Source organism: Somniosus microcephalus, unplaced genomic scaffold (assembly GCF_052327205.1).
Source record: "Somniosus microcephalus isolate GS21.2 unplaced genomic scaffold, FLI_Smic_1.0 unresolved_chr7, whole genome shotgun sequence".
NCBI classification, from domain to species: Eukaryota; Metazoa; Chordata; class Chondrichthyes; order Squaliformes; family Somniosidae; genus Somniosus; species Somniosus microcephalus.
In genome coordinates, this window is record NW_028225185.1 from 5,959,552 (window position 1) to 5,981,148 (window position 21,597).

The window sequence follows — 21,597 nt, forward strand, 5'->3', positions numbered from 1 at the left end:
GCAAGGGCCCCTTAAAATGGCATTAAACATGCCAATAATTGCTGATTAGGGTCCCGACGGCCAGTCCCGCCAGCGGCGGGCGGGACTGATTCGGGCCGGAGAGAAACGGCGGTCCGAAAGTCAGACGGGGCGGGGAATCAGGCGGGGGGGGTCACGACCCCCTGTTTTTGCGATTTTCCCCACCCACACGCCTGAAAACCCGCCCAACGGCTGGGAGAAAATTGGGGCCTTTGCATCTGTTTTCACAAAGGAGAGGGGCGAAGCAGACATTGCTATCAGGGAGGAAGAGTGTGAAATATTAGATGAAATAAACATAGTGAGAGAGGAAGTATTAAGGGGTTTAGCAGCTTTAAAAGTGGATAAATCCCCAGGCCCGGATGAAATGTATCCCAGGCTGTTAAGTGAAGCAAAAGAGGAAATTGCAGAGGCTCTGACCATCATTTTTCAATCCTCTCTGGCTTCAGGTGTGGTGCCGGAGGACTGGAGGACTGCTAATGTGGTACCCTTGTTTAAAAAGGGAGAAAAGGATAGACCGAGTAATTACAGGCCAGTCAGCCTAACCTCGGTGGTGGGAAAATTATTGGAAAGAATTCTGAAGGACAGGATAAATCTTGATTTAGAAAGACACAGATTAATCAAGGATATTCAGCATGGATTTGTTAAGGGAAGGTCATGTCTGACAAACTTGATTGAATTTTTCGGGGAGGTAACAAGGAGGGTAGATGAGGGTAGTGCGTTTGATGTGGTTCATATGGACTTCAGCAAGGCTTTTGATAAGGTTCCACATGGCAGACTGGTCACGAAGTTAAAAGCCCATAGGATCCAGGGCAAAGTGTCAAGTTGGATTCAAAACTGGCTCGGAGACAGGAAGCAGAGGGCAATGGTTGATGGGTGTTTTTGTGACTGGAAGGCTGTTTCCAGTGGGGTTCCGCAGGGCTCAGTACTAGGCCCCTTGCTTTTTGAGGTATATTTCAATGATCTTGACTTGAATATAGGGGGTATGATTAAGAAGTTTGCAGATGATACTAAAATCGGCTGTGTGGTTGATACTGAAGCTGTGGACTGCAGGAAGATATCAATAAATTGGCCAGGTGGGCAGAACAGTGGCAAATGGAATTCAATCTGGAGAAGTGTGCGGTAATGCATATGGGGAGGGCTAACAAGGAAAGGGAATACACATTAAATGGTAGGACACTGAGTAGTGTAAAGGAACAAAGGGATCTCGGAGTGCATGTCCACAGATCCCTGAAGGTAGCAGGCCAGTAAGATAAGATGGTTAAGAAGGCATACGGAATGCTTGCCTTTATTAGCCGTGGCATAGAATACAAGAGCAGGGGGGTTATGCTTCAACTGTATAAAACACTAGTTAGGCCTCAGCTAGAGTACTGCGTGCAGTTCTGGTCACCACATTACAGGAAAGGTGTGATTGCACTAGAGAGGGTACAGAGGAGATTTACAAGGATGTCAAAAACCAGGGGGCACAGATTTAAAGTAATTGGTGGAAGGTTTAGAGGGGATTTGAGGTGAAATGTCTTCACCCAGAGGGTTGTGGGGGTCTGGAACTCACTGCCTGAAAGGGTGATAGAGGCAGGAACCCTAACCACATTTAAAAAGTACTTGGATGTGCACTTGGGATGCTGTAACTTGCAGGGCTACGGACCAAGAGCTGCGAAGTGGGATTAGGCTGGATGGCTCTTTGTTGGCTGGTGCGGACACGATGGGCCGAAATGGCCTCCTTCCGTGCTGTAAATTTCTATGATTCTATTGTATGACATGTATTATTCTTTGCGGGTCCAGGTTGTTTGTTTGCCCTGGACCCCTCGCCTCGCTGGATCCGACTTACGCACATCCGGAGACTGGCACTGTGCATCTCATTGGGTGTTCTGGCCTGCATTCCTACATAGGGTCCTCAGTGGAAGTGGGAACTCACAATGTAGGGATGACATTTGCCCTGTAAGGAGTGGGAAAGGAATCCCTCTACTAGACAGGTCAGAAAATCCTGGAATCAGCAGAGACACGGTGCTTCAGGGATTGGAAGACTTCTTAAATCACAAGATAGTTACAAATGGGGAAGGTCATTCGGCCCATCTATCCAGAGAGATCCTAATGGTCCCCTCCTGCCATTGTAGGGTCAATTGTTTGACACTAAGGGTCAGATTCCTGGCTCCTCTCTGCACTGCCTCCAGTGTGTGAGTGTCTCCCTTGTGTCTCAGTGACCGGAACTGGACACAGTGCTCAAGGTGGGACTGACCAGAACTGGACACAGTGCTCAAGGTGGGTCTGACCAGAGCTGGACACAGTGCTCAAGGTGGGTCTGACCAGAACTGGACACAGTGCTCAAGGTGGGTCTGACCAGAACTGGACACAGTGCTCAAGGTGGGTCTGACCAGAACTGGACACAGTGCTCAAGGTGGGTCTGACCAGAACTGGACACTGTGCTCAAGGTGGGTCTGACCAGAACTGGACACAGTGCTCAAGGTGGGTCTGACCAGAACTGGACACAGTGCTCAAGGTGGGTCTGACCAGAACTGGACACTGTGCTCAAGGTGGGTCTGACCAGAACTGGACACAGTGCTCAAGGTGGGTCTGACCAGAACTGGACACAGTGCTCAAGGTGGGTCTGACCAGAACTGGACACAGTGCTCAAGGTGGGTCTGACCAGAACTGGACACAGTGCTCAAGGTGGGTCTGAACAGAACTGGACACTGTGCTCAAGGTGGGTCTGACCAGAACTGGACACTGTGCTCAAGGTGGGTCTGACCAGAACTGGACACAGTGCTCAAGGTGGGTCTGACCAGAACTGGACACAGTGCTCAAGGTGGGTCTGACCAGAAGTGGACACTGTGCTCAAGGTGGGTCTGACCAGAACTGGACACAGTGCTCAAGGTGGGGTCTGACCAGAACTGGACACAGTGCTCAAGGTGGGTCTGACCAGAACTGGACACAGTGCTCAAGGTGCGGTCTGACTAGAACTGGACACAGTGCTCAAGGTGGGTCTGACCAGAACTGGACACTGTGCTCAAGGTGGGTCTGACCAGAACTGGACACAGTGCTCAAGGTGGGTCTGACCAGAACTGGACAGAGTGCTCAAGGTGGGTCTGACCAGAACTGGACACAGTGCTCAAGGTGGGTCTGACCAGAACTGGACACAGTGCTCAAGGTGGGTCTGACCAGAACTGGACACTGTGCTCAAGGTGGGTCTGACCAGAACTGGACACAATGCTCAAGGTGGGACTGGGAGTAATATTCTGGCATGGATAGAGGATTGGCTATCTAACAGAAGGCAGAGAGTTGGGATAAATGGTTCATTCTCAGACTGGCAATCAGTAACTAGTGGTGTTCCGCAGGGGTCAGTGCTGGGTCCCCAGCTCTTTACAATCTATATTAACGATTTGGAGGAGGGGACCGAGTGTAACATATCAAAGTTTGTAGATGATACTAAGATGGGAGGGAAAGTAGTGAGTGAGGAGGACATAAAAAACCTGCAAGGGGACATCGACAGGCTAAGTAAGTGGGCAGAGATTTGGCAGATGGAATACAATACTGGAAAGTGTGAGGTTATGCACTTTGGCAGGAAAAATCGTAGAGCAAGTTATTATCTTAATGGCAAGAAACTGGAAAGTACTGAAGTACAAAGGGATCTGGGGGTCCTGGTGTACAAAACTCAAAAGGCTAGTATGCAGGTGCAGCAAGTGATTAAGAAGGCCAATGGAATGTTGGCTTTCATTGCTAGGGGGATAGAATATAAAAATAGGGAGGTATTGCTTCAGTTGTACAAGGTATTGGTGAGACCGCACCTGGAATACTGCGTACAATTTTGGTGTCCATACTTAAGAAAGGACATACTTGCTCTCGAGTCAGTACAAAGAAGGTTCACTCGGTTAATCCCGGGGATGAGGGGATGGACATATGAGGAGAGGTTGAGTAGATTGGGACTCTACTCATTGGAGTTCAGAAGAATGAGAGGCGATCTTATTGAAACATATAAGATTGTGAAGGGGTTGGATCGGGTGGATGCGGGGAAGATGTTCCTGATGATGGGTGAAACTGGAGCTAGGGGGCATAGTCTTAGAATAAGGGGCTGCTCTTTCAAAACTGAGATGAGGAGGAACTACTTCACTCAGAGGGTGGTAGGTCCATGGAATATGCTGCCCCAAAAAGCTGTAGAAGCTACATCATTACATAAATTTAAAACAGAAATAGACAGTTTCCTAGAAGTAAAGGGAATTAAGGGTTACGGGGAACGGGCAGGAATTTGGATATGAGTCTAGGTTCGGATCGGTCATGGCCCTGTGGGTAGCGGAACGGGCCCAGGGGCCGTGTAGCCTGATCCTGCTCCTATTTCGTGTGTCTAATTCTGTTAGATTCAGGAGATGGTTCTGCGATAGTGGATTGGTGGTTAGGATCAGATCAGCCATGATCTTATTGAATGGCGGAGCAGGCTCGAGGGGCCGATTGGCCTACTCCTGCTCCTATTTCTTATGTTCTTATGTTCTTATGACCAGAACTGGACTCTGTGCTCAAGGTGGGTCTGACCAGAACTGGACACAGTGCTCAAGGTGGGTCTGACCAGAACTGGACACAATGCTCAAGGTGGGTCTGACCAGAACTGGATACAGTGCGCAAGGTGGGTCTGACCAGAACTGGACACAGTGCTCAAGGTGCGGTCTCACCAGAACTGGACACAGTGCTCAAGGTGCGGTCTGACCAGAACTGGACACAGTGCTCAAGATGGGACTGACCAGAACTGGACACAGTGCTCAAGGTGGGTCTGACCAGAACTGGACACAGTGCTCAAGGTGGGTCAGACCGGAACTGGACACAGTGCTCAAGGTGGGTCTGACCAGAACTGGACACAGTGCTCAAGGTGGGTCATAGAATCATAGAAAAGAATCATGGAATATTAAAGCACAGAAGGAGGCCATTCGGCCCATCTGGCCTGACCAGAACTCTGTGCAGATTGATCATGACTTCCTCTGACTATATTCTCCTGTTCTGGCTGTAGTTCAACATCCGATTGGGTCTGGTGATTGTTGCTCTGCACTGGTTGGACATGTTGTGTGTTAAACCTACGGAGTTGCCTGGATCTCTTTCAACTATCTCAGCACCATTCACAGAGTACCCGAGCAACACCTCTTTTCCTTCTTACTTACCACAGAAATCCCAGCACAGAATGAAGACATTTGACCATTTTTACATGAATTAAATGCTTGGTATTTGTAGTAAAACGGTGAATGAAATTACAAAGTGCATTTCACTATATCACCAAGTATGACATAAATCAACTGAGTGGCCTGCAGGTGGCTCTGTCCAGGGAGAATATAAATACTCGGGCATGGGCCCAGCTTGCGCAGGACATTCTTAACAGGAACTAGTGAAGGACACAACTAGACCTCCATGTTGTAAAACAGTTGATTAAAGCTTTGTTTAACACTTAGACCAAGTGCCTAGTAGTTTTCTTACGTCAAAGCACATTGTCACCTCCTCAGTGCTCGTTTACAGGCGGCCATTACTTAGAAATGGAATAAGCAAGCTCTGGAGAATTGAAATATTGAATTGTACTTTACATTTCAATCATCCAAGAATCCTCCTCAATTGCCTTCTCCCAGTGGCTGAAGAGCTCCTCCCAGAGTCGCAATGTGGATTCCGCCCACTAAGGGGCACAATGGACATGATCTTCACAGTGCGTCAATTACAAGAGAAATGCAGGGAACGGCACCAACCGCGGTACATGGCCTTCTTTGACCTCACAAATGCCTTCGACACTGTCAACCGTGAGGGATTATGGAGTGTCCTCCTCAAATTTGGCTGCCTCAAAAGTTTGTCACCATCCTCCGGCTGCTTCACGACGACATGCAAGCCGTGATCCTGACCAACGGTTCCACCACAGACCCAATTCATGCACGGGGTCAAGCAAGGCTGTGTCATTGCACCAACGCTCTTCTCGATCTTCCTTGCTGCAATGCTCCATCTCACCCTCAGTAAGCTCCCCACTGGAGTGGAGCTAATCTACAGAACAAACAGGAAACTGTTCAACCTCCGTCACCTTCAGTCCAGATCCAAGGTTCTCCCATCCTTTGTCGTCGAATTACAGTATGCAGATGATGCTTGCGTCTGCGCTCACTCGGAGGTCGAACTCCAAACCATCATCAACACCTTCACCGAAGCGTACAAGAGCATGGGCCTTACACTAAACATCCGTAAGACAAAGGTCCTCTACCAACCCGCCCCCGCCACACAGTACTGCCCCCTGATTATCAAAATCCATGATGAGGCCTTGGACAACATGGACCACTTTCCATACCTCGAGAGGCTACTGTCAACAAGGACGGACGTGGTGACGAAGTCCAACACCGCCTTCAGTGTGCCAGTTCAGCTATCGGTTGCCTGAGAAAGAGAGTGTTTGAAGACCAGGACCTCAAATCCGGCACCAAGCTCATGGTCTACAGAGCAGTAGTAATACCCGCCCTGCTGTATGCTTCAGAGGCATGGACCATGTACAGCAGGCACCTTAAAGCACTGGAGAGGTGCCACCAACACTGCCTCCGCAAGATCCTGCAAATCCATTGGCAGGATAGGCGCACCAACGTCAGTGTTCTTGCTCAGGCCAACATCCCCAGCATTGAAGCTTTGACCACGCTCCATCAGCTCCAATGGGCGGGCCACATCGTCCACATGCCCGATACGAGACTCCCAAAACAAGCGCTCTACTCGGAGCTCCGGCACGGCAAGAGAGCCGCAGGTGGGCAGAGGAAATGCTTCAAGGACACCCTCAAAGCCTCCTTGAAAAAGTGCAACATCCCCACCGACACCTGGGAATCCCTGGCCCAAGACCGCACAAAGTGGAGGAGAAGCACCTGGGAAGGCGCCGAACACCTCGAGTCTCTTCGCCGGGAGCAAGCGGAAGCCAAGCGCAGGCAGCGCAAGGAGCGCACATCAACCCAAGCACCGCACCCACCCGCCCCTTCAACCACCGTCTGCCCCACCTGTGACAGAGACTGTAGGTCCCGCATTGGACTCATCAGTCACCCAAGAACTCATTTTTAGTGTGGAAGCAAGTCATCCTCGGTTCCGAGGGACTGCCTAAGAGAAGAAGACTTGCAGAGGGGGGTGAATATCCTCGAGTCTTCTCGTTCTCTGCCACAGTGACTTTGCGGAAACGTGTGCCAAAGTTAAGGCGGTGGAACCGGAGAAACCCTGAGGAAATTCGCCCCCGGTTCTTTGAACTGGTTACTGCTCCTTTCATATTATTGGCTTCTTCCTTCTCAGTTCCGAATACTCGGTCTTAGCCCCTCCTCCTCCCTCCTCACTGGCTTCAGATCCAGTCTCATCACATTGTTTCCTGTCCAAACAGTCTCAAAACTGTGCACCCCTCATGTTCCTCAGTCTACCATTCCTCCTACATTCTACTGACTCCCAAACCCAAGCTCTTGTCACCAGCCATTATTTCGTGACCTCGCGCCTCACTCTATGGGACTTGGCTCTTCACTCTGGGTTCCCCCAATGAAAGAAAGATAGGAAATAGAACTGGAACTAATGTCAGGCCAACAAGTGAGCTCATTAATACACAGACTCATGGAATCATACAGTGCAGGAGGAGGCCATTCGGCCCGCCGTGCCTGTGCCGGCTCTTTGGTCGAGCTCTCCAATTAGTCCCACTCCCCCCTGCTTGTTCCCCACAGCCCTGCAAATTTTTCCAGTTCAAGTATTTATCCAATTCCTTTTTGAAAGTTACTATTGAATCTGTTTCCTCCGCCCTTTCAGGCAGTGCGTTCCAGATCACAACAACTCGCTGCGGGATAAAAACTCTCATTCCCCCCCTCTGGTTACCTTTGTTACCTCTAGACTTGACTATTCCAACGCTCTCCGGGTCGGCCTCCCAGCTTCCACCCTCCATAAACTTAAACTCATCCAAAACTCTGCTGCCCGTATCCCAACTCGTACCAAGCCTTGTTCACACATTACCCCTGACGTGAATCTTGCCATTCATGTGGAAATGACTTATGAAGTAATACTGGGCAGCCTGCTGGTCGCGCTGTCCAGGGAGAGTATAAATACTCGGGCATGGGCCCAGCTTGCTCAGGACATTCTTTATCAGGAACCAGTGAAGGACACAACTAGATCTCCATGTTGAAAAACAGTTGATTAAAGCCTTGTTTAATACTGAGACCAAGTGCCTAGTAGTTTTCTTACGTCAACCCCTGTGCTCGCTGACCTACATTGGCTCCTGGCTGAGCAACGCCTCGATTTTAAAATTCTCATTCTTGTTTTCAGATCCCTCCATGGCCTCGCCGCTCCCTATCTCTGTAATATCCTTCAGCGCTACAACCCTCCGAGATCTCTGCCCACCTATATTTCTGACCTCTTGAGCATCCACAATTTTAATTGCTCCATCATTGGTGGCCGTGCCTTCAGATGTCGAGGTGCTAAACTCTGGAATACCCTCCTTAAACCTCTTCACCTCTCCCCTCTCTCTCCTCTTTTAAGACCCTCGTTAAAACCTACCAATTTGGCAAAGTTTTTGGTCATCTGTACTAATATCTCCTCATGTGGCTCGGTGTCAAATTTTGTTTGATAATCGCTCCTGTGAAGCGCCTTGGGGTGTGTTACTATGTTAAAGGCGCTATATAAATAAGAACATAAGAAATAGGAGCAGGAGTCGGCCATTCGGCCCCTCGAACCTGCTCCGCCATTCAATAAGATCGTGGCTGATCTTCTACCTCATCTCCACTTTCCTGCACTATCCCCATATCCCTTGATTCCCTTAATATTCAAAGATCTATCGATCTCCGTCTTGAATATACTCGACGACTGAGCCTCCACAGCCCTCTGGGGTAGAGAATTCCAAAGATTCACCGCCCTCTGAGTGAAGAAATTTCTCCTCATCTCAGTCCTAAATGTCCTACCCCGTATCCTGAGACTGTAACCATTTGTTCTAGACCCCCCCAGCCAGGGGAAACATCCTCCCTGCATCCAGTCTGTCTAGCCCTGTCAGAATTTTATATGTTTCAATGAGATCCCCTCTCATTCTTCTAAACTCTAGTGAATACAGGCCGAGTCGACCCAATCTCTCCTCATACGATAGTCCTGCCACCCCAGGAATCAGTCTGGTGAACCTTCGCTGCACTCCCTCTATGGCAAGTATATCCTTTCTTGGGTAAGGAGACCAAAACTGCACACAGTACTCCAGGTGTGGTCTCACCAAGGCCCTGTATAACTGTAGTAAGACATCCTTGCTCCTGTACGCAAATCCTCTTGCAATGAAGGCCAACATACCATTTGCCTTCCTAACTGCTTGCTGCACCTGCATGTTTGCTTTCAGTGACTGGTGTACAAGGACACCCAGGTCCCTCTGTACATCAACATTTCCCAATCTATCACCATTTAAATAATACTCTGCCTTTCTGTTTTTCCTACCGAAGTGACAAATTTGCTGGAGTTCTTTGAGGAAGTAACATATAGGGTGGATAAAGGGGAACCAGTGGACGTAGTGTATTTAGACTTCCAAAAGGCATTTGACAAGGTGCCACACAAAAGATTATTGCTTAAGATAAAAAATCACAGGATTGGGGGTAATATTCTGGCATGGATAGAGGATTGGTTATCTAGCAGAAGGCAGAGAGTTGGGATAAATGGTTTCATTCTCAGACTGGCAATCAGTAACTAGTGGTGTTCCGCAGGGGTCAGTGCTGGGTCCCCAACTCTTTACAATCTATATTAACGATTTGGAGGAGGGGACCGAGTGTAACATATCAAAGTTTGCAGATGATACTAAGATGGGAGGGAAAGTAGTGAGTGAGGAGGACATAAAAAACCTGCAAGGGGACATAGACAGGCTAAGTAAGTGGGCAGAGATTTGGCAGATGGAATACAATACTGGAAAGTGTGAGGTTACGCACTTTGGCAGGAAAAATCGTAGAGCAAGTTATTATCTTAATGGCAAGAAACTGAAAGTACTGAAGTACAAAGGGATCTGGGGGTCCTGGTGCACGAAACTCAAAAGGTTAGCATGCAGGTGCAGCAAGTGATTAAGAAGGCCAATGGAATGTTGGCTTTCATTGCTAGGGGGATAGAATATAAAAATAGGGAGGTATTGCTTCAGTTGTACAAGGTATTGGTGAGACCGCACCTGGAATACTGCGTACAGTTTTGGTGTCCATACTTAAGAAAGGACATACTTGCTCTCGAGTCAGTACAAAGAAGGTTCACTCGGTTAATCCCGGGGATGAGGGGATGGACATATGAGGAGAGGATGAGTAGATTGGGACTCTACTCATTGGAGTTCAGAAGAATGAGAGGCGATCTTATTGAAACATATAAGATTGTGAAGGGGTTGGATCGGGTGGATGCGGGGAAGATGTTCCCGATGATGGGTGAAACTAGAACTAGGGGGCATAGTCTTAGAATAAGGGGCTGCTCTTTCAAAACTGAGATGAGGAGGAACTACTTCACTCAGAGGGTGGTAGGTCCATGGAATATGCTGCCCCAAAAAGCTGTAGAAGTTACATCATTACATAAATTTAAAACAGAAATAGACAGTTTCCTAGAAGTAAAGGGAATTAAGGGATACGGGGAGCGGGCAGGAATTTGGACATGAGTCTAGGTTCGGATCGGTCATGGCCCTATGGGTAGCGGAGCGGGCCCAGGGGCCATGTAGCCTGATCCTGCTCCTATTTCGTGTGTCTAATTCTGTTAGATTCAGGAGATGGTTCGGTGATAGTGGATTGGCGGTTAGGATCAGATCAGCCATGATCTTATTGAATGGCAGAGCAGGCTCGAGGGGCCGATTGGCCTACTCCTGCTCCTATTTCTTATGTTCTTATGTTCTTATGTTCTTATCCACGTTATACTGCATCTGCCATGTATTTGCCCACTCACTCAAATTGTCTAAATCACCTTGAAGCCTCTTTGCATCCTCCTCACAACTGACAATCCCACCTAGTTTCGTGTTGTCAGCAAACTTGGAAATATTACATTTGGTTCCCTCATCCAAATCATTAATATATATTGTGAATAGCTGGGGCCCAAGCACCAATCCCTGTGGTACCCCACTAGTTACAGCCTGCCACCCCGAAAAAGACCCATTTATTCCTACTCTCTGTTTCCTGTCTGTTAACCAATTTTCTATCCATGCCAGTATATTACCCCCAATCCCATGTACTTTAGTTTTGCACACTAACCTCTTATGTGGGACTTTATCAAAGGCCTTCTGACAATCCAAATACACCACATTCACTGGTTCTCCCTTATCTATTCTACCAGTTACATCCTCAAAAAACTCCAGTAGGTTTGTCAAACACGATTTCCCTTTCATAAATCCATGTTGACTTTGTCTAATCCCGTTGATATTTTCTAAGTGTCCTGTTATCACATTCTTTATAATAGACTCTAGCATTTTCCCTACTACTGATGTTAGGCTAACCGGTCTGTAGTTCCCTGTTTTCTCTCTCCCTCCTTTTTTAAACAGTGGGGTTACATTTGCCACCCTCCAATCTGCAGGAACTGTTCCATAATCTATAGAATTTTGGAAGATGACAACCAATGCATCCACTATTTCCATGGCTACCTCTTTTAGTACTCTGGGATGCAGATTATCAGGCCCTGGGGATTTATCGGCTTTCAGTCCCATTAATTTCTCCAGCACTATTTTTTTACTGATACCAATTTCCTTTAATTCCTCCTTCTCACTAGACCCTTGGTTCCCTAGCATTTCTGGGACGTTATTTGTGTCCCCTTCCGTGAAGACAGAACCAAAGTATTTGTTTAATTGCTCCGCCATTTCCTTGTTCCCCATTATAAATTCTCCCGTTTCTGACTGTAAGGGACCTACATTTGTCTTCACTAATCTATTTCTTTTTACATACTTGTAGAAGCTTTTACAATCCGCTTTTATGTTCCTTGCAAATTTACTCTCATTACTCTAAACTGCTCCCAATCCTCAGGCTTGCTACTTTTTCTGGCAACTTTATATGACTCCCCTTTGGATCTAATACCATCCTTCAAAGAAATGGCCGACCCCTTATTCTGAGACTGTGATTCCTGGTTCTAGATTCCCCAGCCAGGGGAAACATCCTCCCTGCATCTACCCTGTCAAGCCCTGTAAGAATTGTGTATGTTTCAATGAGATCACCTCTCATTCTTCTAAGCTCGAGAGAATATAGGCCTAGTCTACTCAATCTAATGCAAGTTGTTGTTGTTGTTGGTTCTTTTGCCAATCACCTTAAATCTGTGTCCTCTGGTTACCAACCCTCCTGCCAATGGAAACAGTTTCTCTTTATTTACTCTCAAAACCCTTCACGATTTTGAACACCTCTATCAAATCTCCACTTCTATGCTCTAAAAGAAAGAAAAGAAATAAAGACTGTTCTACAGCAGCTGACACAACCTTCCAAAGTGCTTTACAGCCAATTAAGTAATTTTTGAAGTGTAGTCACTGTTGTAATGTAGGAAACAACCCCAGCTTCTCCAGTCTCTCCACATAACTGAAGTCCCTCATCCCTGGAACCATTCCAGTAAATTTCCTCCACACCCTCTCCAAGGTCTTGACGTCCTTCCTAAAGTGTGGGGCCCAGAATTGGACACAATACTCCAGCTGAGGCCTAACCAGTGATTTAAAGCTTTAGCAGAACTTCCTTGCTTTTATATTCATTGGGCTCGATTTTCCAAGCACCGAGGAGGCAGGCATGGAGGCGGGACAGCACGTAAAATCGGAGAAAGTGGGGGCGGGTGGCAAACCTCCGCGCCCTTTTGCCAGGAGGCGGGAGGATGTGCAGCTTCGGGTCCCGTCTCCTGGAGGCGGGAAATGCTTTTAATCCTTTTAACGGCCTGTTAACAGGTGGTTAACAGGCAGAAAAAGGGATTAGTGCCATTTTACCTTCACAGGTGAAGGCTTCCCGACCTCGGACAACCCCGCCGGGTTGGAGGAGACATGGAGGAGGTCTGCGGTGGTCAGAGGCACCTGGCAGTAAGGTGTAGAGGTGAGTGATGGGTGCAAGTGTGGAGCGGTTAAGTCTGCAAGTTGAGTGATAAGTTTAAAAAAGTGTTCATTTCCCTTTTTATTACTTCTGTAGCCTTTAGCCGTGCTGGTTCGGGAGAGCGGACATCCACCTTGTCAATTTCAGGTAATGGCTGATGAACCCTCCGATCCATCAGACATCTGATATTTACTTTTTTACAATGTTTTTTCAGTCCTCACCACAAAAACGAATCAAACTCAAGAGAATGTCAGTGTTTGACAGCTTCACAGAGATTCACCGAGCTGTCAAACGCTGTCATTTCTTCTTTCAAGAAGTCTTGACAGATAGCACGTCTGACGTTGACATAGAAACATAGAAACATAGAAGATAGGAGCAGGAGTAGGCCATTCGGCCCTTCGAGCCTGCTCTGCCATTCAATGAGATCATGGCTGATCATCCAAACTCAGTACCCTGTCCCTGCTTTCTCCCCATATCCCTTGATCCCTTTAGCCTTAAGAAATAAATCCAACTCTTTCTTGAATATACTTAATGAACTGGCCTCCACCGCCCTCTGTGGCAGAGAATTCCACAGGTTCACCACTCTCTGGGTGAAGAAATTCCTCCTCATTTCAGTCCTAAATGGATTACCCCTTATCCTTAGACTATGACCCCTGGTTCTGGACTCCCCGGCCATCAGAAACATCCTTCCTGCATCTAGTCTGTCCAGGCCTGACAGAATTTTATAGGTTTCAATGAGATCCCCTCTCAATCTTCTAAACTCCAGTGAGTATAAGCCCAATCGACACAATTTCTCCTCATACGTCATTCCTGCCATCCCAGGTGTCAGCCTGGTGAATCTTCGCTGCACTCCCTCCGTGGCAAAAACGTCCTTCCTCAGGTAAGGCGACCAAAACTGCACACAATACTCAAGGTGTGGTCTCACCAAGGCCCTGTACAACTGCAGCAAGACATCCTTGTTCTTGTACTCGAATCCTCTCGCTACGAAGGCCAACACACCATTTGCCTTCTTAACCGCCTGCTGCACCTGCATGCTTACCTTCAGCGACTGGTGCACAAGAACACCCAGGTCTCTTTGCACTTCCCCTTCTCCCAATCTATTGCCATTCAATTAATAATCTGCCTTCCTGTTTTTGCCACCAAAGTGGATAACCTCACATTTATCCACATTATAGTGCATTTGCCATGTTTCTGCCCAATCACCCAACCTGTCCAAATCGTACTGGAGTTTCACGACATCCTCCTCACAGCTTACCCTCCCACTCAGCTTTGTGTCGTCTGCAAATTTGGAGATATTACATTCAATTCCCTCGTCCAGATCATTAATATATATTGTGAACAGCTGGGGTCCAAGGACCGATCCTTGCGGTACCCCACTAGTCACTGCCTGCCACTCGGAAAACGACCCGTTTATTCCAACTCTTTGCTTTCTGTCCGCCAACCAGTTCTCTATCCAAGTCAATAACTTGCCCCCAATCCCATGTGCCTTAATTTTGCACGCTAATCTCTTATGCGGGACCTTATCGAAAGCCTTCTGAAAGTCCAAATACACCACATCCACTGGTTCTCCCTTATCTATTTTACCAGTTACATCCTCAAAAAATTCCAGTAGATTAGATATGATCTGTCAGTGACTTCTTCCCTAATTGGCCTGCTGAGCCCGCAGGGCGGGCTTAACAAGCTCAATCAGGGCAAAATCCCTCTGATTGGTCAGGCGAGGATGGAGGCGGGACATTGACACGACAAGCAGCAGTCCCGCCTCCAAGTCGCCTCCATTGACAAAATCCAGCCCAATGTCTCTATTAATAATGTCAAGGATTCCGTGTGATTTTTTAACAGCCTTCTCCACCTCTCCTGCCACCTTCAAAGACTTGTGTACATACACCCCCAGGTCTCTCTGTACCTGCACCCCCTTTAAAATTGTCCCATTTACTGTACACGATGGACTGAATCATTAAACAAGGGCTGGCGGTCCACGGCGGCTAATTCACCTGCTGCGATTGTGTACGCGATTGTTGCATTGATTGTCCGGTCACCATCAACAGCTTGGATGGGCTGAGGACTCAGGGGCAATGAGCCATTCTGCAATAAACAAGAGGGAGAAATCAATGCAAGGGATGAAACGCGAGCGAGAGACGTAAGTTAGAAAGCCCCAAGTGACAAGGTGCTACCTCCACCGTGTTTAATGTGATACGACCCGTATAAACTGCATTGAGGCAGATGCTTGCACTGGAGCCGGGAATGGGAGTACACGGTTCGAACTCTGGAGGCTTGTTGTCATAATCCTGGACGTTGATATTAATGGTCACTGTATCGTTCGGAATATTGTTATTTGGGTTTTCCTGTAACAGTGGGAAGAAAGAAAGAATTTGCATTTATATAGCGCCTTTAACAACCCAAAAGCACTTTACAGCCAATAAAATACTTTTGCAGGGTAGTCACTGTTGTAATGTAGGAAACGTGGAAGTCTCCGACAGTGCAGCACACCCTCAGTACTGCGCTTCCGACAGTGCGGCGCTCCCTCAGCACTGCCCCTCCAACAGTGCGGCGCTCCCTCAGTACTGCCCCTCCGACAGTGCGGCACTCCCTCAGTAATGACCCTCCAACAGTGCAGCACTCTCTCAGTACTGCCCCTCTGACAGTGCGGCGCTCCCTCAGTACTGCCCCCCCGACAGTGCAGCACTCCCTCAGTACTGCCCCTCCGACAGTGCAGCACTCCCTCAGTACTGCCCCTCTGACAGTGCGGCACTCCCTCAGTACTGCCCCTCCGACAGTGCACCACTCCCTCAATACTGCCCCTCCGACAGTGCAGCACTCCCTCAGTATTGCCCCTCTGACAGTGCAGCGCTCCCTCAGTACTGCCCCTCCAACAGTGCGGTGGACCCTCAGTACTACCCCTCCGACAGTGCGGCGCTCCCTCAGTACTGCCCCTCCGACAGTGCAGCACTCCCTCAGTACTGTCCCTCCGACAGTGCAGCACTCACTCAGTACTGCCCCTCTGACAGTGCAGCGCTCCCTCAGTACTGCCCCTCTGACAGTGCAGCACACCCTCAGTACTGCCCCTCCGACAGTGCAGCGCTTCCTCAGTACTGCCTTTCCGACAGTGCAGCGCTCCCTCAGTACTGCCCCTCCGACAGTGCAGCACTCCCTCAGTACTGCCCCTCCGACAGTGCAGCGCTCCCTCAGTACTGCCCTTCCGACAGTGCAGCGCTCCCTCATTACTGCCTCTCCAACAGTGCAGTGCTCCCTCAGTACTGACCCTGCGACAGTGCAGTGCTCCCTCAGTACTGCCCCCCTGACAGTGCAGCTCTCCCTCAGTACTGCCCCTCCGACAGTGCAGTGCTCTCTCAGTACTGCCCGTCCAACAGTGCAGCGCTCCCTCAGTACTGCACCACTGATGGACCAGCGCTCCCTCAGTACTGCCCCTCCGACAGTGCAGTGCACCCTCAGTACTCATTTGATATTTTCCAAAATTGCATAGATTCTAAAACGGTACCCACGGATTGGAAGATAGCAAATGTAACCGCATTATTTAAGAAAGGAGGGGGAGAGAAAACGGGAAACTACAGACTAGTTTGTCTGACATCAACAGTAGGCCATCTTAGACTAGGTATTATGTAATGAGAAAGGATTAATTAGCAATCTTGTTGTGCGAGGCCCCTTGGCTCGGAGCGATCATAATATGATAAAATTCTTCATTAAGATGGAGAGTGAAGCAGTTGTCAGAGACTAGGATCCTGAATTTAAATAAAGGAAACTACGATGGTATGAGGCGCGAGTTGGGTAGGATTGATTGGGGAATGTCACTCAAAGGGTTGACGGTGGATAGGCAATGGCAAACATTCAAAGATCGCATGGATGAACTACAGAATTTGTTCATCCCAGTTTGGCATAAAAATAAAACAAAAAAGGTGACTCAACCGTGGCTAACAAGAGAAATTAGAGATAGCATAAGATCCAAGGAGAGGACATATAAATTTGCCAGAAATATCAATAAACCTGAGGATTGGGAGCAGTTTAGGATTCAACAAAGGAGGACAAAGGGATTAATTAAGAGGGGGAAAATAGAGTATTGTAGGAATGGAGGTTCCTAACGAAAAGACTGAGTTCGACTCAGGCAATCAAAACAATGAACTTTAATGGAACAAAACAGGTTTTAACTGGAAACTGCTGGAATACAATGAATACAGGTCTGCTCCCATTGAAGGCTCCATGAGGACTGATCCTCTGGTCTGAAAGCTGACATCATTACATCATCACGTTCTTCCCGCCATTGGGGAATCACGTGACTAACGGCATGACGTCATCACATTGAAACCGCGCTGTAAAGGTAACTAGACATAGTACAGTTAAACAGTGTAATTAAAGGTACAGACACAGGCAGTAACTACATTGCTGTTAAAGGAATTATGTACAGCCGCTCTGAGTCCTTTGGTGGCTCCGCCACAGTATGAGAGTAAGCTTGCAGGGAACATAAAAACTGACTGTAAAAGCTTTTATAGATATGTGAAGAGAAAAAGATTGGTGAAGTCAAGCGTAGGTCCCTTGCAGTCAGAATCAGGGGAATTTATAATGGGGAACAAAGAAATGGCAGACCAATTAAATACATACTTTGGTTCTGTCTTCACAAAGGAGGACACAAATAACCTCCCAGAGATGTCGGGAACATAGGGTCTGATGAAAGGGAGGAACTGATAGAAATCAGTATTTGTAGGGAAATGGTGTTAGGGAAATTGACGGGATTGAAGGCCGATAAATCCCCAGGGCCGGATGTGGTAAACCACTGTTTGTATTCCACTGTGTACATGTCTGTACATGCCTCGGCTGACTCCTCCCACGAGTCCAGGTATAAAGGTGACTGCTCCACAGTCCCTCTGTATTCTGGACTGGTCGACCACTCGAGGCACACCTTCATTCTCTTGTTAATAAAAGCCTGTTAGTTACTCGCTTAACCTCAGTCTTTTGAGTGATTGATAGCGCATCAATTTTATTAACAAGATTTTTTTATAATGGAGAAGATCCTCATACCGGCATGTCTAGACTTAGACCATCGGGAGGCGGACGCATCCACCAAGTTTGCTCACTGGCTTAGGTGCTTTGAAAAATTCCTGATCGCCTCCGCTGCAACAGTCAAATCGGAGGAGGACAAACTGGATGTCCTGACCTCCAAAGTGAACCACCGAGCATACTCGGTCATCCAGGACGCGACCTCGTACACGGCTGCTATCAAGCTCCTCAAGGACCAGTACACACGCCCAGTGAACGAGGTGTACACCAGGCACCTCCTGGGGAGTCGTAAACAACAACCTGGGGAATCGACCGAGGAATACCTTCAGACACTGTCTGTGCTTGGCCGGGCCTGTGGTTGTAAGGATGTAAAGGCTGCCGTGTACACAGAGGAACTTATCCGGGACGCCTTTGTGGCGGGCCACAGGTCCAATTACACCCGACAGCGACTGTTGGAGCAGAGTGTCCTCGAGCTCAAAAAGGCCTCTGAACTCACACTATCATTGGACGCAGCCTACCGGGGCATGGATGCCTACTCCTCTGCACCGTGGACGCTGCGGGAAACGACAGCCTGGGACACGGTAGGACCGTCTCATAGCGCCGTGCCACCCCAGCCACATCCCAGCGACGGCCCAACTACCGCAGCAGTGCCCCAAGGCCAGAAATGCTACTTCTGTGGCCAGGCCAAACACCCCAGAGTGCGCTGCCCGGCGAAAAATGCAATCTGCTCGGGCTGCGGGAAGAAGGGACACTACGCCAGCGTCTGCAGGGCCAAAGCCACCCCAAACCCCAGCAGCACCGCGTGTAGGCCGTGCGGGCCGCCATCTTGGGCCTCCCCAGCCATGTGCGAACCACCGGAACAGCAGCCATTTTGTACGCCTCCAGCCACATGGGGATCATGGACGCCGCCATCTTGGGCGCCAGCCGCCATCTTGGCCCCCAACACCGCCTCATCTGATACCCGCAACGACACACCGACCCCTACGCTGGCCTCCGTTACGCTGGACCAAGCGAGACCGCAACAACTGGCCCGGTCCACAATGGGTATTAAGGTACATGGTCACGGAACAATCTGCCTTTTTGACTCTGGGAGCACGGAGAGCTTCATCCACCCCGACACGGTGCGGCGTTGCTCTCTCCCAGTCCTGCCTGCGCAACAGCGGATTTCTATGGCCTCCGAGTCCCAGTCGGCGGACGTTGGCGGCTACTGCGTGGTGACACTCTTAGTAGACGGGACTGTGTACGATAACTTTAAACTTCTGGTCCTGCCCCACCTCTGCGCTGCCGTTCTACTGGGGTTAGATTTTCAGTGCCACCTTAAAAGTGTTACGATGGCGTACGGTGGACCCCTCCCCCCACTCACAGTCCGCAGCCAGCAGCTTCCAAATTGCCCGCCGCGCACCAGGTGCAACCTCTCCACACTCAGAGTCACCCCCCCCCCCCGCTGTTTGCTAACCTCACCCCCGACTGTAAGCCCATCGCCACAAAGAGCAGGCGATACAGTGCCGGGGACAGGGTTTTCATTAAAACCGAAGTGGAGCGGCTCCTGAAGGAGGGGATTATTGAGGGCAGCACCAGCCCCTGGCGAGCCCAGGTTGTGGTCATTAAGACCGGCGAGAAGCAGCGCCTGGTCATCGACTACAGCCAGACAATAAACCGCTACACCCTGCTGGACGCTTACCCACTCCCCCGCATAGCTGATATGGTCAACCAGATCGCGCAGTACCGCGTCTTCTCGACCATTGACCTGAAATCAGCGTACCACCAGCTCCCTATCCACCCTGAGGACCGCCAGTATACTGCCTTTGAGGCAAACGGCCGCCTCTATCACTTCCTTAGGGTTCCCTTTGGCGTCACCAACGGGGTCTCCGTCTTCCAAAGGGAGATGGACCGGATGGTTGATCAAAATGCGTTACAGGCCACTTTCCCATACCTGGACAATGTGACCATCTGCGGCCATGACTTGCAGGACCTTGACGCAAACCTCGAAAAATTCCTCTGCACCGCCCAACTCCTGAACCTGACGTATAACAAGGAGAAGTGCATATTCCGCACAACCCGCCTCGCCATCCTTGGCTGTGTTGTGGAACACGGAGTCATTGGTCCCGACCCCGACCGGATGCGTCCCCTTATGGAACTCCCACTGCCCCACTGCCTCAAGGCCCTGAAGAGGTGCCTAGGGTTTTTCTCCTATTACGCCCAGTGGGTCCCCTACTATGCGGACAAGGCCCGTCCGCTGACCAAGTCCACCTCTTTTCCCCTGACGGCAGAGGCCCGCTTAGCCTTCCACCGTATCAAGGAAGACATTGCCAAAGCCACCATGCACGCAGTGGACGAATCCATCCCCTTCCAGGTGGAAAGCGATGCGTCCGACTTCGCCCTGGCCGCCACCCTTAATCAGGCGGGGAGACCCGTGGCCTTCTTTTCACGAACCCTCCAGGGCCCGGAGACCAGACACTCTGCTGTTGAGAAGGAGGCCCAGGCTATTGTGGAGGCTGTGCGCCATTGGAGGCACTACCTGGCCGGAAAACGATTTACCCTGCTCACTGACCAGCGTTCAGTTGCTTTTATGTTTAACAACAAGCAGAGGGGCAAAATCAAAAACGACAAAATCTTGAGGTGGAGAATCGAACTCTCCACCTACAATTACGAGATCTTGTACCGGCCCGGGAAGCTCAATGAACCCCCGGATGCTCTATCGCGCAGCACCTGCGCCAGCGCGCAGATCGATAGACTGCGGGCCCTCCACAATGACCTCTGCCACCCGGGGGTCACCAGGTTCTTCCACTTCATCAAGGCCCGCAACCTGCCTTACTCCATTGAGGAGGTCAGGACCATGACCAGGAACTGCCAAGTCTGCGCTGAGTGCAAACCGCACTTTTATAGACCAGACAGGGTGTGATGAAATATTCCATTCATCACTGCCTGTGACTGTGGTTGGTTTCAGTTTCATTTCCCTCACCATTGTATTGTACTATGTGTAGGGCTCCGCCCATACCTGGCCCATTGTATTGTACTATGTGTAGGGCTCCGCCCATACCTGGCCCCTATGTAAGCTGGCCCAGCCTGCAGCACATCCAGTATGGCAGAGCTCTGGATGGAAGATACCTCTCTCCTGTGTATTACCTTCTAAGTCAATAAAAGCCTTGTTTTGTTTCGCTAACATCGAGTCTCGGATTTATTGAGGCACATCACAGGGCTCACCTGATAAAAGCCACTCGCCCCTTCGAGTGCCTGAGCGTTGATTTTAAAGGGCCTCTCCCCTCCTCCAACCGCAATGTGTACTTCCTCAACATTATTGATGAGTACTCCCGTTTCCCGTTCGCCATCCCCTGCCCGGACATGACCAGTGCCACAGTCATTAAATGGCTGAACGACCTCTTCACCCTGTTCGGTTTCCCCAGCTATATCCATAGTGACCGGGGCTCATCGTTTATGAGCGACGAACTCCGCCAGTACCTGCTCGCTAGGGGTATTGCCACAAGCAGGACCACCAGTTACAACCCCTGGGGGAACGGACAGGTGGAAAGAGAGAATGCGACAGTTTGGAAGGCTACCCTGCTAGTCTTAAAGTCTAGGGGCCTTCCGACCTCCCGCTGGCAGGATGTGCTCCCCG

The 21,597-nt window shown here is 49.4% G+C and overlaps 1 protein-coding gene across 1 annotated transcript in view; it reads right to left on the reverse strand.

Moving 5' to 3' along the window:
* LOC147086426 (cadherin-related family member 5-like) overlaps positions 1 to 21,597 on the reverse strand; it is a 78,987-nt gene that overhangs the window by 12,034 nt on the left and 45,356 nt on the right. The window contains exons 7-8 of the mRNA XM_085978531.1: positions 15,146 to 15,316; positions 14,966 to 15,056 (exon numbers count right to left, since the gene is read on the reverse strand). Coding sequence (XP_085834657.1) covers positions 14,966 to 15,056; positions 15,146 to 15,316 — 262 coding nt within the window. The remainder of the gene's footprint in view (positions 1 to 14,965; positions 15,057 to 15,145; positions 15,317 to 21,597) is intronic.